Below are 14,766 nucleotides of genomic sequence, written 5' to 3'. Positions count from 1 at the left end.
TGGTTTAAAAATGTTTAAATGCACGTACTAAAATGAATAAAAAAGGTAATTCATAATACAGTGATTGAAAGCTGTACCAACCATAAGGAGCCATAAGTAGCCATAGTCTATGCTTGAACTGGACCAAGGTCTTGATACCTATGAAGCTATGTATACCATAGATTTAATTATTTAATACTTGTCCTCATCCATCACTTCCTTCGTTGCGGATATATATGAGCATTTTTTTCCCGGTATTAAAATAAAAAATGGGCATTTAAATTCCTTTTTTTTATTTTTTTTTTATTTTTTATCCTTTATTGTGTTTGAGAAAAAAGAAATAAAAATTCATCTATACTTGCTTGGGCAATATGCAGAAATAAATAATTGAGAATCTAGATGGGCCCGTAATTCAGATGACTTGGATCAAAAATACTATTTTGTTTTAATGACTGAAAAAAAGTAGGAAATGGTGAAACTGAATTCATCTGGGGCTCCCCCCTCCTATCACAGGAGTGTTGCTTAAAATATGGATGCATTAAACAAATAATGTGGTTGAAATGTCCAGAAGTGGAACAACTTGATTAGGTTCAAAATTTTGATTAGGTTCAAAATCGTGGCATTATAACAAAATGTCAACTTGCTTTTGAAGCAATAAGGGTAGCTTTAGTTTAAAATAATAAATGATATGTATGTATATATATACATGCAAAGAAAGGGCGGTGACGGCGAGCAAATGAAAGGCGAAGGCGGGATAGTTGGATTGGGTGTGAGGTGGTAGATCACTGTAGTGTTAATTTACTGGGAGTGATTAAGCGGAGAAAGACAGTTTTGAATTGGAATCCCTGGCGGGCTCCACGTCCCGACCCAACGTTATGGCTATTAATATGGCTCCAAAAAAATAAAAATTAATAATAACAAAAAAGGCAGCTAAAGCAGCTACTTCCGCGATTTGCATCCCAAATTCTGTGGCTCTCCGGTGGGAGAGAGGCGGCGGCTAGGGAGGGCAAGGAGGAAGGTGCGTGCCGATCAAGATGGAGAAGCAGGGCACGTGCATTACTTACTCATGTAGCGACGCGACGTGGGTGCCGCTGAGTGGGTTGTTCATGTGCCCGTCTTCTCCATCGTGACCACTGCAACCTTTGCATATCCAAATTCACTGAACAGAATATTCAATTTCAGGTAACTTTTTTTTCTTCTTTCTTCTCTTTTCTCCTTTCCTTTATTTTTTCCGTTCTGCAAACAAATATGAACTCATCTTAGAGAAGATGAAAAGAAGATGAAGCTTATGAAATTAGGAGAAGCCGTATTTCATGAAATTGTGGTAATCTCCAATTTATCCACGTCTTGTGGTAATCCGAATCCCAAGGGAACGAGTCTTACTACCAAATTTCTGATTTTTCTTTTATTATTATTCAAGTGGGAGGGTCGAGGAAGCAAATAGAGACAAAGAAAATGAATACATTTAGTAATAAACTCGTAGTTCCTTTTATTTTTAGGATACCCAAAACACATTCCTGCATCAAACTCAAAATTAAACATCCATGTCCATAATATTATAAAAAAGATATACATTTAAAAAAAAAAAATATATATATATATAGTAAAGCCAAAATGTTTTAGTAAATTTAAAGATTAAAAATAGATTAAGAAATGTGGAAGAGTAGTAGCAGTAGTAGTGAGCATTTTGAGAAGGATCCTCCAAATTTTGTCATTTCCCAATGAAGAGAGACAAAGTGGGAGTAGATAATTGGGATAACAAAGTAATTGGCTTCCTTACTTTGAGCTTTGCGTTGCCACGATTGCTTATGTTATGACAGATCCACAAACTTCTAGATTCGCACCACGACAAAATTTGACTCATTCAGGAGGAATCCCTTCTTTTCCAAACATCTACTTTGTGATTCAAGTTAAAAATTTCATGAAATTGCTGTATACAAAAACAGAAGCTACAAGTTGTTGACGCAATCCCATTTTCTAACCCAACATCTTCACAGTCATGCGCTCAAAATAAATCTCAATGGACTAACTTATTCCGCATGGGGCGCCCCTCTCGTGTCACATGTGAGCACCTCTTAATGCACTCTGTCACACTCCTCTCCTTCCATGGAGATCCTAAAAGGAAAACAACAACACACTTTTTAAACCCAATAAAATAGAAACATTCCCTTGAGAGTTGCACAATTCATGAATTCAAGAATAATGAAGGGGGCATGAGAAAATTTCAGGACTAGGATACTATCTTCACATCATTTCAACACTTTTAACAAAATGACGTGAAGTCTACTAGTGTTAAAAGAATGTTTGTAAATATGAATATGATGCTCAAAAGTAGTACATGTACGATAAATTTTTCCAAGGAATGCACTCTTTCCAAGAGGAAAACAGGTAGTTCGGTATGATGGTGCTGCAACCAAAGAACCACAGCTAGATTCTCCTCCCCTCGTCACTGGTTCTGAACCTAATAGCTAAGTAGCTAGTAGTAAGCTATTTAAAGTATGATAGCTGTTCTTGGCAGTTGAGTTTAATCAGCAAGTGCTATGGACCTCATGTGCAGTCAGAGGTTCTCCGAGGTCGGTAGACGTAAATTATAACCAATCTTCAAAAACTCAAACAATCATTCACTTAATTCACAATAAGTGCAATAAATTGACTGATTTCAAATCAAATCTTCCATCCATCAATCAAACTAGCTGTGGAATTAATCCACTTAATATCCACAGTAGACATACACTGAAACAGTTATCCCAACAATAAAGCCAAAGTTCACTATATCAAAGTAAAAAGGAGCAATGCAAGCAGAGGAGAGGTGAGCTGCAATTGTTAAGGTAAAAATATAAATAGACGTAACTCTTATTTGTGATTAATTAATAGCCTGACATCAACATTAAGTTGTATCGACATCAATACTTGGAAATGTGAGTTTGACGAAAGTGTGAGCACAAAAAGTCAAATGGCTTTTGAGCAAATTCAGAATTGAAAAGTTGGCAACTATATGAGTATTATCATTATCAAATCCTTGTGGAGATCTCTCTTTTCGAAGATAAGATAGTTTGAAAGTTTTTTGGTTCACTTTCGTTTATGTTTCTTTTTTCATGTAATGACTTGTGTTGAGCCACTAGGAATAAAGACATCCCACCCTTCTTGTGTAGCCAACTGTGTAGGGCCTTAGAATATTAAATAGAGAAATCCTAGATTTCTTGTTTTTTTAGTTACCAATATGTTAGGTTTATGTAAGGTTCGTTCGAATATATATTTTAATTCCACAACAGCTTCCAACTTCCATTAGTGGAACTCCAGAGATCGTCAAAAGTAGATGGGGAGTGAGATTCAACTCGGAGCTGCCCTCAAGAAAAATAAAAATAAAAATAAAAAAAGTTTCTTCTCATCCTATTGGTACCAACTAAAAAAGCTTTCTCACTTCTTTTTCCTTTTCTTACCAAACCAACTAAAAGCTACGTAGAATCAACTTAGGATATGGTTTTGAGTGATTTCCATGTGGAACAATTTTCAGAATTTTTTTATGCAGTTGATTAAAAAGTGGATTCGATACTGTTCAAAAGTTACAATGCAACTATTCCTGCTATCCCTTTGTGTCTTTTGTCATTTCTGTAAAGAATAAAATTATTCCAAAATTAAGGCCTATCTAAAACCAACTTCACACAAAACATTTACTTGTCAAATATATTTTTCATGGTTTTTAAAAAAACATTGTTACAAGAAGTAGAGAACAGGTGTTTGACACTATTCCTGAAGACAACCCATCTGCTTGTACAAAAACATTATCCTACATAGGTTTAACCTTTAAAATCCCCCTTTTCAGCCCAAAATTGAAAGCTGACCACTCTTCACATCAATTCTTTTTACAAGGAAAAAGAATCCATTCCCAGGGACTCCCTAATGAGGTAGGAGATCCAATTTACTTAACTCCCACTAGAAAGTTCTAAGTTCAACTTTCTTGCACGCATGTAGACCCAATCACCCAAAGGAACTTTAGCTGATCTGATCTAGTATCTAGGCACTTTCAAAAGTTCAAATTCATTAGCAACCGGTCTTTGGTTAAAAAACAATCAGCTATTTCTTGTAGAAGAATACAAGGAAAATGAAGTCCCGTGGCCATATCAAAGGCGAAAAACTTGAGATTGACCTTGACCGCATGCAGGATCAGATAAGTTTGATCCTTATTTATCTGAACTAAAATGGTAGAACATCCTCATCACTCCCCACCGCTCTTTCATACTAAATATATGATATATCTAATTGAAAACAACCACTAACTAGAAGATGCCAGAATGACACTCGTCTCATCTGTGCCAGTCGACAATGACATGATAGCAGGATTGTATTAGCTTGGGTTCGTAGATCCATATCACTTAATATACTTTAAAGCAGACTAATCAATTAGGATCAGATAACATGCTCATTTTCTTGCCAAGCTAGCGAAAGTTTCCACTATATACACAGCGTAGGATTAAATATGCCATCCTTACAGTAGAGCAAAGTATTGTGAAAAAACAATAATAAATAATGCTCGAGTGGATCATCTTTGATAACAAAAAAAAATGGGGAAAGTTAAAAAGTGCATTACGTGCTATGTAAATGAAGATTTATAATTTGGCCTAAAAAAAAAGTAAGCATTGATTAAGCATCCACTTACAGTTACGCCATCAGAATAAGTAAGCTTTAACCAGCCCCTGAAGTTGAAGGGTGCATGCTCTCCTTTTACCACAACACCAGCAGTTAGCTCAAACAAAGTTGTCATTGCAATACCTGCCCAGCGTAGAAACATTCTTGCACTCTAATCAATCTAAATAAACTTGAAGCACAATTCGTTGATTTAAAGAACCACCACAGTACAATCTTGTAACTTTTTTAAAAAAAAAGTAACTCAACTTTCATTGAGAAAAAAATGAAAAAATACAAGAGCATACAAAAATAAGGCCCACAAAAGGAAATTGTACTATGCAAATGGGACTTCAATCCAGTAAAATAAAACCTATAGGGTAATTATAACAGACCTTGTCACCGAGACCCAACGAGTAACAAAGAATCTAACAAGGGATCAAACATCACTGGAAAATCTCTTTTGACCCCTGAAAAAGAAGATTATATTATTCCACTCGCTCCAAACACCCCATAAAATAGCAAACACTCCATCTTGCCAGAGAAATATTGCTTTCTCATGAAAAGGATCTTTTGTAGATTATGCAAGGGAATAACAGCATTTGACCATACCTGTTGCCCTCACCTTATTGAGAGTAGGGTGAAACAAAGGCTAGTCCATTAAAGAACAAAATGAAGATCAGTTCAAGCGTAGCAGCATAGCCTTGAGGACTTGTATAGATTAAGGACTCCAAAATCTGCGGGGGTTGAGCTTGTTCAGATGCCTACTAAATCTTCTAAAGTAGTTTCAAGGCTCTTAACAGAAGGTAATTCACTTTCAGAGCTCAGGAGCAGTGTTTCCCAAGCCTTAGGACCAGGGGAAAAGTTCATGCCAACCATTAACGTGAGCAGCTCAAGTGCTTTGCCTACCATGTCCCTTTTGCACAGCCAAGAAAGTATCTCACCAAAAGTTGAAATCTGAGGAGGGAAACGACATACTAGCATTTCCTCCAATAGGATACAAGCCTCAATTACATCACCGTTATTAAATAACCCACTGATCATAATCCTAAAAGTCCGCACGTTTTTTGCCAGACCCTTTAGTTGCATGTTACCTCGAAGCTTCCTTGCCTCGTCAAGTTCACCGATTTTACACAAACATTCCAAGAGAATATTGTAAGTGATCACGTCAGGTTTGCACCCCAATTCCTCCATATGCAAAATCATTTGAATCCCTGCTTCCCAATTGCCTTGTTTGCATAATCCATGTATGTACACGTTGTATGTATAAATATCAGGAACTAAACCAAAGAGAAGCAATTCATCAAACAGTTCATCTGCCATCTTATAATCCCCATCCGCAATCACCCCATTCAAGACCATAGTATAACAAACAATGTCAGGCTTGAAACCATCGGCCTTCATTTTATTCAACAGATCAAGAGCGTCTGAACTCAGCCCTCTCCTAACCAAGAACTTAATTACATTAGAATAATCCACAACACCGGGACAGAATCCTTTTAGCCTCATTTGTTCCAGAAAGGTAAGAACCACATTACCAGTGGATTTCTTATGCTCACATAGCGATGCCAATATCAAAGAGCAGATTCCAGGGTTCAGACCATACCCTTCAGTTATCATATAATTGAAAAGCTCCATTGCATGCCCAACTTTATAAATTTTACATAACGCAGTAATTAGTATCCGAAAAGTGGACTCTTCAAGCCTAATACCCATAGTCTGGCTACTCAATATGATCTCAGGAACTATTCGAAGACCTTCGCCATTTCTACAGAGCAGGAAAAGTAGAGAGTTGAGTGAGAGCGCAGAAGGAACGCACCTAAACATGGGAATCCTACGGAACAGAGTGATGGCATCTTGAATTCGGTTGACTCGTCCGTAAACTTTGAGGAGGTCGACAAATATGTACTCTGGGGTTTCAAATTTCTCGACGCGTTCGAGACGATCGAGAACAGCGGCAATGTAGTGGAACTGTGAGCTTCGAACAAAGGTTTTGAGGACGAAGTGGTAGGCATTGGGGGTTGGATCGCAGCAATAGGCTCTGAAGGAGCTTATAAGAACCGAAAGAAGGTAGGGTTCGTCGGAATTGGGTTGTTTCGGCGAATTTGCAGCTTGTTTAATGGCTCGCAGAGCTTCATCCTGATTGAAGGTTTGATGCCATTTGGTTTTGAAGGGTGAAAATGGGCACTTCCTGTGTTTTCTGAGGAAGTGGTCGCTCCTCTTCACAACCCTGATGCTTTCCATTCTGGAACAAACACGAAAGTGGACACAGCTCACAAAACATACAAATCTTAGTAACAACAAATTAAGATATAATTTCGTAAGAGGTATTGGTAATTACTGCCATTTACCTCGATAATAAGTCTAACAGTGTTGGGTTGGGTTGTGTTAATGGGCTTATAAAGAACAACCCAACCCATTTAACTTTTTTTTTTTTTTTTTTTTTTTTTTTTTTTTTTTTTTTTTTTTTTTTTTTTTTTTTTTTTTTTTTTGTGACCCGTAAAGAGGGAGAAGACAACGATGACTTTTATAATTAAAAGCTTTGTGCAGAAATATTAATCTACAAAATGAATAAACTATAAATAACTTAAAATGGAAAGAAAAAAAGAAAAGATGTCCAATTTTGTAAGCTTACATATTGAAAAGTCAACCCTTCACCAATCCCACGACCATGTAGTTGCTTCCCTTTCTCTCGGCTCCCACTGTCTGAACCCAATTTATAATACTAACAACAGGTCGGCATCCGCATTGACTTTGTGTTTTTTTTTTTAAATAAATAAATGACTCTCTACAATATTGATCTTATTTCCTGATTTGTAATTTGTAAGGACTTACCTATAATTGGTTGACCTCATATTTTATTGCTTCTTTTCGTCCTCATATTTGTAATTATAAATTTAGATATTTTTAACAATTCATCACCTTGATTCAAAGTTGACGTGAACTCTAAAATTGGATTGAGGCATCATGAATCAATATTGAACAACTAATCAACCATATATGAAAACGTGTTTAAATACAAAAATGCAAAAATAATATTGATATTTTTTTGATATTCTACCTTACAATTATTAATTGATATTTGAATTAATTGATATTTGAATTATGAATGGTTGGAAAGGTATGGGGGACACTCCCTTTGCGAATATGTATTCGATGTGTGTTTTGTGGGTGACAAAATGATAATGCCAGGTCAGTTGTACGAATTTGACTTTTATTACACCAAGATAAAATAAATAAATAAATAAATAAATAAATAATTAATGGTGGGATACACGTATTATATATACATGTTCCATATGGCACGGGAAGCCAACACGTCCCCGAAACAAGCGAAGGGAAAGGCGATAGATCCACACAGCTTAATCCTCCCCTTTCCCCTTCTCAAATCAAATNCATTTTCTTGCCAAGCTAGCGAAAGTTTCCACTATATACACAGCGTAGGATTAAATATGCCATCCTTACAGTAGAGCAAAGTATTGTGAAAAAACAATAATAAATAATGCTCGAGTGGATCATCTTTGATAACAAAAAAAAATGGGGAAAGTTAAAAAGTGCATTACGTGCTATGTAAATGAAGATTTATAATTTGGCCTAAAAAAAAAGTAAGCATTGATTAAGCATCCACTTACAGTTACGCCATCAGAATAAGTAAGCTTTAACCAGCCCCTGAAGTTGAAGGGTGCATGCTCTCCTTTTACCACAACACCAGCAGTTAGCTCAAACAAAGTTGTCATTGCAATACCTGCCCAGCGTAGAAACATTCTTGCACTCTAATCAATCTAAATAAACTTGAAGCACAATTCGTTGATTTAAAGAACCACCACAGTACAATCTTGTAACTTTTTTAAAAAAAAAGTAACTCAACTTTCATTGAGAAAAAAATGAAAAAATACAAGAGCATACAAAAATAAGGCCCACAAAAGGAAATTGTACTATGCAAATGGGACTTCAATCCAGTAAAATAAAACCTATAGGGTAATTATAACAGACCTTGTCACCGAGACCCAACGAGTAACAAAGAATCTAACAAGGGATCAAACATCACTGGAAAATCTCTTTTGACCCCTGAAAAAGAAGATTATATTATTCCACTCGCTCCAAACACCCCATAAAATAGCAAACACTCCATCTTGCCAGAGAAATATTGCTTTCTCATGAAAAGGATCTTTTGTAGATTATGCAAGGGAATAACAGCATTTGACCATACCTGTTGCCCTCACCTTATTGAGAGTAGGGTGAAACAAAGGCTAGTCCATTAAAGAACAAAATGAAGATCAGTTCAAGCGTAGCAGCATAGCCTTGAGGACTTGTATAGATTAAGGACTCCAAAATCTGCGGGGGTTGAGCTTGTTCAGATGCCTACTAAATCTTCTAAAGTAGTTTCAAGGCTCTTAACAGAAGGTAATTCACTTTCAGAGCTCAGGAGCAGTGTTTCCCAAGCCTTAGGACCAGGGGAAAAGTTCATGCCAACCATTAACGTGAGCAGCTCAAGTGCTTTGCCTACCATGTCCCTTTTGCACAGCCAAGAAAGTATCTCACCAAAAGTTGAAATCTGAGGAGGGAAACGACATACTAGCATTTCCTCCAATAGGATACAAGCCTCAATTACATCACCGTTATTAAATAACCCACTGATCATAATCCTAAAAGTCCGCACGTTTTTTGCCAGACCCTTTAGTTGCATGTTACCTCGAAGCTTCCTTGCCTCGTCAAGTTCACCGATTTTACACAAACATTCCAAGAGAATATTGTAAGTGATCACGTCAGGTTTGCACCCCAATTCCTCCATATGCAAAATCATTTGAATCCCTGCTTCCCAATTGCCTTGTTTGCATAATCCATGTATGTACACGTTGTATGTATAAATATCAGGAACTAAACCAAAGAGAAGCAATTCATCAAACAGTTCATCTGCCATCTTATAATCCCCATCCGCAATCACCCCATTCAAGACCATAGTATAACAAACAATGTCAGGCTTGAAACCATCGGCCTTCATTTTATTCAACAGATCAAGAGCGTCTGAACTCAGCCCTCTCCTAACCAAGAACTTAATTACATTAGAATAATCCACAACACCGGGACAGAATCCTTTTAGCCTCATTTGTTCCAGAAAGGTAAGAACCACATTACCAGTGGATTTCTTATGCTCACATAGCGATGCCAATATCAAAGAGCAGATTCCAGGGTTCAGACCATACCCTTCAGTTATCATATAATTGAAAAGCTCCATTGCATGCCCAACTTTATAAATTTTACATAACGCAGTAATTAGTATCCGAAAAGTGGACTCTTCAAGCCTAATACCCATAGTCTGGCTACTCAATATGATCTCAGGAACTATTCGAAGACCTTCGCCATTTCTACAGAGCAGGAAAAGTAGAGAGTTGAGTGAGAGCGCAGAAGGAACGCACCTAAACATGGGAATCCTACGGAACAGAGTGATGGCATCTTGAATTCGGTTGACTCGTCCGTAAACTTTGAGGAGGTCGACAAATATGTACTCTGGGGTTTCAAATTTCTCGACGCGTTCGAGACGATCGAGAACAGCGGCAATGTAGTGGAACTGTGAGCTTCGAACAAAGGTTTTGAGGACGAAGTGGTAGGCATTGGGGGTTGGATCGCAGCAATAGGCTCTGAAGGAGCTTATAAGAACCGAAAGAAGGTAGGGTTCGTCGGAATTGGGTTGTTTCGGCGAATTTGCAGCTTGTTTAATGGCTCGCAGAGCTTCATCCTGATTGAAGGTTTGATGCCATTTGGTTTTGAAGGGTGAAAATGGGCACTTCCTGTGTTTTCTGAGGAAGTGGTCGCTCCTCTTCACAACCCTGATGCTTTCCATTCTGGAACAAACACGAAAGTGGACACAGCTCACAAAACATACAAATCTTAGTAACAACAAATTAAGATATAATTTCGTAAGAGGTATTGGTAATTACTGCCATTTACCTCGATAATAAGTCTAACAGTGTTGGGTTGGGTTGTGTTAATGGGCTTATAAAGAACAACCCAACCCATTTAACTTTTTTTTTTTTTTTTTTTTTTTTTTTTTTTTTTTTTTTTTTTTTTTTTTTTTTTTTTTTTTAATACAAAAATGCAAAAATAATATTGATATTTTTTTGATATTCTACCTTACAATTATTAATTGATATTTGAATTAATTGATATTTGAATTATGAATGGTTGGAAAGGTATGGGGGACACTCCCTTTGCGAATATGTATTCGATGTGTGTTTTGTGGGTGACAAAATGATAATGCCAGGTCAGTTGTACGAATTTGACTTTTATTACACCAAGATAAAATAAATAAATAAATAAATAAATAAATAATTAATGGTGGGATACACGTATTATATATACATGTTCCATATGGCACGGGAAGCCAACACGTCCCCGAAACAAGCGAAGGGAAAGGCGATAGATCCACACAGCTTAATCCTCCCCTTTCCCCTTCTCAAATCAAATTAAGCAATTAATGGCCAATCCGACGACGTCTCACTTGCCGGCACCGACGAATTACGCGCCGCTGGCGAAGCCGGTGGCCGTGGTAAGCCCCCAGTTCATGGCCCCCTATCCCGTGGATCTGAGAGTTACGAAGAAGGTGATGACCCTGGCGGAAGGTACTTTCACCGTTACGGACGTTAACGGCACCGTGATGTTCATGGTGAAAGGGTCCGTGTTCAGCCTTCACGACCGCCGTATTCTTCTTGACGCCGCGGGTAATCCCATCATCTCTTTCCAACAAAAGGTAAAGTTAAATGGGATATGTTGAATGAATAAATGGATTAGATGTGTGGTGTATGAATAATTGTTTTACCCACAGCTGTTTTCGGCGCATAGAAAATGGTACGCATTCAGAGGAGATAGCACCGATTCCAAAGATCTGTTGTTCACGGTGAAGAAATCGTCGGTCTTACAACTGAGGACTCAGCTGGATGTGATATTGGCCTCCAACACCTCGGAGAGCAGCTGTGATTTTAAGATCAAAGGAAGCTGGCTGGAGAGATCCTGCACCATTTCCCTTGGCGACGGCTCCACCATCATCGCCCAGGTATCCCGACATATTTCATTCTTAATTAACCCCGCCATTCGCTTAATCCAGTTCATTCATTTTGCAGATGCACAGGCAGCACAATTTGCAGAGCGTGCTGTTCGATAAAGACACGTTCGGAGTGACGGTGTATCCCAACGTGGACTATGCGTTCATAGTTGCGCTGGTGGTGATTCTGTTCGAGATCAACGAGGACAGGAGCGGCAACGATTAGAGCCTCCTCAAAAAATAAAAAATTGTTTCCCACTGCTTATTTCCCGTATTACTGTTATTAAGGAATAATATATATGATCGGAATATATAAAATTTATCCACTGTGTACTCAGAAATGGAAACACAAAAATAGTCCTCCGGTAGAAATGTATTTGCAATAATTGCAATAATTATTGCAAATTATTGCAATCAAAGGAGAGTGGGCGATATTTGCAATAATTGCGAATAAACTGGAAAAAAGAGAGTTGGAAGTGAATGGAATGTTATTAATGGGAGAAATGTATTTTTGTGTCCATACCTAAGTATTTGTATTGAATATATTTGAGATTGTCTTAAAGCTATACATACAACAAATGGTACATAAAATAATTCAAGCGTGAGGTGGAGAGGGTGTGGGGAAAGGAAAGATGGGTTTAATTAGGGGTGGAATTTAGTTGAGCAATTATGGATAAAAAATAAGTAAGAATACCTGGATGCAATTAATTAATGATTCCTCTAGCATTTCAAACATTGCCATAGCAGGCAAAATGAAAGCTCACACCCTTTTTGGGACTGCAATCTTCATTCTTCTCATTCCTTTTCCTTTCCTTTCTTTCTTTCGCAACATTCTAATGCTTGCCTTTCCGCATTCCCTCTCATGAACCTGCCTGCTCACTCTTGTTTTCTCCTTCTTTTCTTCCATCTCGGCCCTACCATTTGCACAACTTCTATTGTTACTGGCTATGAACTTACTCTGGCCGTGCCGCCGGAGTACGACCACCGGTTCCTCGGAAGGGCCTTTCTCATTGAGACCGACCCTTTAATGCCCCCCAATTTCAGACTAGCCTTCACCGTTGAACCCACACAAGGCAATTTTTCGTGTTCCTTGCAGGTTTTTCTCGGAGAAGTTAAGGTATGGAGCTCCGGCCATTTCTCCCCGTTTTTCGTGACGGACATATGCGCCCTTGAGCTCACCCGCGACGGCGATTTGAGGCTTAAGGGCCCCACCGGTCAGGTGGGCTGGCGGACGGGAACCTCCGGACAAGGTGTGGAGGTACATAAAACGATGTGGTTTTAGTTGTGTATGGTTGTTTCACTTTCAATGAACCGTTGTCTCGGTGGGTGTTTGTTTTGTGGATGCAGAAGCTTAGAATACTGAGAACTGGGAACTTGGCTTTGGTGGATGGGTTGGAGGGAATTAAATGGCAGAGTTTCAATTTCCCAACGGACGTGATGGTGTTGGGGCAGAGTTTGAATGTGGCCACTCGCTTGACTTCCTTCCCCCCCAATTCAACCTTCTTCTACTCTTTCGAAGTCCAAACCCAAAAAATCTCTCTGTATCTCAACACCCCCAAATCCAAGTATTCTTACTGGGAATTCAACCCTCCCAACACCAATAACCTCTCACTCATCACGTTGAACGCCGAGGGTTTGGATTTCTTCAACGCCCCGGGCAACAAAATTGCAACAATCCCATCAGGAACGCCTCGGTCCTTGAGCTTTCTGGCACTGGGGAACAAAACTGGGAATCTGGGGCTATATTATTACTCCTCCGACAACGGACTTTTCGAAGCTTCATTTCGAGCACTGAAAACCAGTTGTGAGCATCCTCTTGCTTGTAGCCCATACGGGGTTTGCACCTTCTCCAATACTTGTTCGTGCATTAGATTGGAGACGGAGAAGAAGGGGGCGAGTTGGGAATGCGGAGAGGAAATGAGCGGTGAATTTTGCGGGGGAATTGAAGGGGAGATGGTGGAATTGGAGGGCGTGAGTAGCATTCTAAGAGGTGATCGTAGAAGAGTGAATGTGAGTAAAGAGGAATGTGGGGAATGGTGTCTGGAGGACTGCGAGTGCGCGGCGGCGTTGCATTATTGGAAGGAGTGTTATGTGTACAGAGAGGTGATAGGGGTGAAGCAGATTGAGAAGGGAAGGGGATTGAGTTATATGGTTAAGGCCCCAAAAGGGAGTTGGTTGGGGCCGCAGGACTCGGAGAGCTTCAACAAATGGGTGCTTACAGTAGTGTGCGTGGTGGATGGGTTCCTTATTATTGCTGCTTCCGGAGGCATTGCCTATCTCTTCCTCAAGAGGAGGAGCAAGAATTTGATGGACAGAGATACCCATTCTTGACCCTTCACTTTCCTTTTTTTCTTTTTCTTTTTCTTTTTCTTTCTGTTCCTGTGATGCTAAGAAGTTGGAGAATATAACTAACTCCCATTCTTTCACTTTTTTCTTATTGCAAACTTTTGTTGAATCGTTGATCATGGTTTTATTGATGGGCCGAACCTTATTGTTTCGGCCCACTTTGTTTCCTGATATTATGTGAATGTGGGCCGACTAAAGTTTGGACGAAAAATGGGCCATTGCAAACTTTTGTTGAATCGTTGATCATGGTTTTATTGATGGGCCGAACCTTATTGTTTCGGCCCACTTTGTTTCCTGATATTATGTGAATGTGGGCCGACTAAAGTTTGGACGAAAAATGGGCCGAACTGCTTCACAGGGGGCTTTTCTGTAATTTCAGGGGACCACGAACAGAGAAGTAATAGTAACAGTAAGCGAAGTTGTAAAAGAGTGGGAAAATAAGATACTGAAGATAATGTTTGAGTAAGAGAAGAGATAAAGACTTGGTTAATTCACTGTATGTAATGAATAAAGAAGGGGCGAGGAGTGGGTTTGGAAGCCAATTCCAAATAATCCCTTTTCACCCCGCCATCATCTGGATTTTTCTGAGAAAATTCATGTTTTCAGCTCCTTTTTTTTTAAGTTTTGTTCTGCTTTGTCCGTTTCATTGCATTGTTCTTTTGAACAACATGGTCAACAAGTGTTTATGTCGAGTTGTAAATACTTCGGAAATGGCGAAAATAGGGACAAAATCTGACGTGGGCTCTAGGAAGGAGCTCAATCTGATGTGAAGGAAGCAG

The 14,766-nt window shown here is 38.8% G+C and overlaps 4 protein-coding genes across 11 annotated transcripts; 2 read left to right on the top strand and 2 right to left on the bottom strand.

Annotated features, from left to right (window-relative positions):
- Nucleotides 1-790: 790 nt before the first annotated feature.
- LOC111790763 (pentatricopeptide repeat-containing protein At2g38420, mitochondrial-like) lies at nt 791-6,892 on the bottom strand. Of its 6 annotated transcripts, none has more exons than XM_023671807.1 (4): nt 5,215-6,892; nt 4,998-5,072; nt 2,318-4,749; nt 791-2,094 (listed from the first exon to the last, which is right to left on the bottom strand). In XM_023671807.1, the coding sequence occupies exon 1, from the start codon at nt 6,844-6,846 to the stop codon at nt 5,359-5,361; it is 1,488 nt and encodes a 495-aa protein (XP_023527575.1). In that variant the 5' UTR covers nt 6,847-6,892; the 3' UTR covers nt 791-2,094; nt 2,318-4,749; nt 4,998-5,072; nt 5,215-5,358. The 6 variants fall into 6 exon arrangements, with proteins under 6 accessions (XP_023527575.1, XP_023527574.1, XP_023527576.1 ...); XM_023671806.1 differs by having other exon boundaries at nt 791-2,578; nt 4,637-4,749; XM_023671808.1 differs by having other exon boundaries at nt 4,637-4,749.
- A 1,203-nt stretch (nt 6,893-8,095) lies between these two features.
- LOC111790765 (pentatricopeptide repeat-containing protein At2g38420, mitochondrial) lies at nt 8,096-10,490 on the bottom strand. Of its 3 annotated transcripts, none has more exons than XM_023671812.1 (3): nt 8,813-10,490; nt 8,596-8,670; nt 8,096-8,347 (listed from the first exon to the last, which is right to left on the bottom strand). In XM_023671812.1, the coding sequence occupies exon 1, from the start codon at nt 10,442-10,444 to the stop codon at nt 8,957-8,959; it is 1,488 nt and encodes a 495-aa protein (XP_023527580.1). In that variant the 5' UTR covers nt 10,445-10,490; the 3' UTR covers nt 8,096-8,347; nt 8,596-8,670; nt 8,813-8,956. The 3 variants fall into 3 exon arrangements, with proteins under 3 accessions (XP_023527580.1, XP_023527581.1, XP_023527582.1); XM_023671813.1 differs by having other exon boundaries at nt 8,826-10,490; XM_023671814.1 differs by lacking the exon at nt 8,596-8,670.
- Nucleotides 10,491-10,963: 473 nt separating this feature from the next.
- On the top strand, nt 10,964-11,967 carry LOC111789711 (protein LURP-one-related 15-like). The gene is made up of 3 exons (XM_023670379.1): nt 10,964-11,350; nt 11,426-11,653; nt 11,721-11,967. Exons 1-3 carry the CDS (start codon nt 11,078-11,080, stop codon nt 11,865-11,867), a joined length of 648 nt encoding a protein of 215 aa, XP_023526147.1. The 5' UTR covers nt 10,964-11,077; the 3' UTR covers nt 11,868-11,967.
- A 269-nt stretch (nt 11,968-12,236) lies between these two features.
- Nucleotides 12,237-14,101, top strand: LOC111789710 (EP1-like glycoprotein 3). Its single transcript, XM_023670378.1, has 2 exons — nt 12,237-12,899; nt 12,989-14,101. Exons 1-2 carry the CDS (start codon nt 12,504-12,506, stop codon nt 13,970-13,972), a joined length of 1,380 nt encoding a protein of 459 aa, XP_023526146.1. The 5' UTR covers nt 12,237-12,503; the 3' UTR covers nt 13,973-14,101.
- Nucleotides 14,102-14,766: the final 665 nt, after the last annotated feature.

Source organism: Cucurbita pepo, chromosome LG03 (genome assembly GCF_002806865.2).
Source record: "Cucurbita pepo subsp. pepo cultivar mu-cu-16 chromosome LG03, ASM280686v2, whole genome shotgun sequence".
Classification (NCBI taxonomy): Eukaryota; Viridiplantae; Streptophyta; class Magnoliopsida; order Cucurbitales; family Cucurbitaceae; genus Cucurbita; species Cucurbita pepo.
This window is presented reverse-complemented; position numbering and strand designations above follow the sequence as displayed.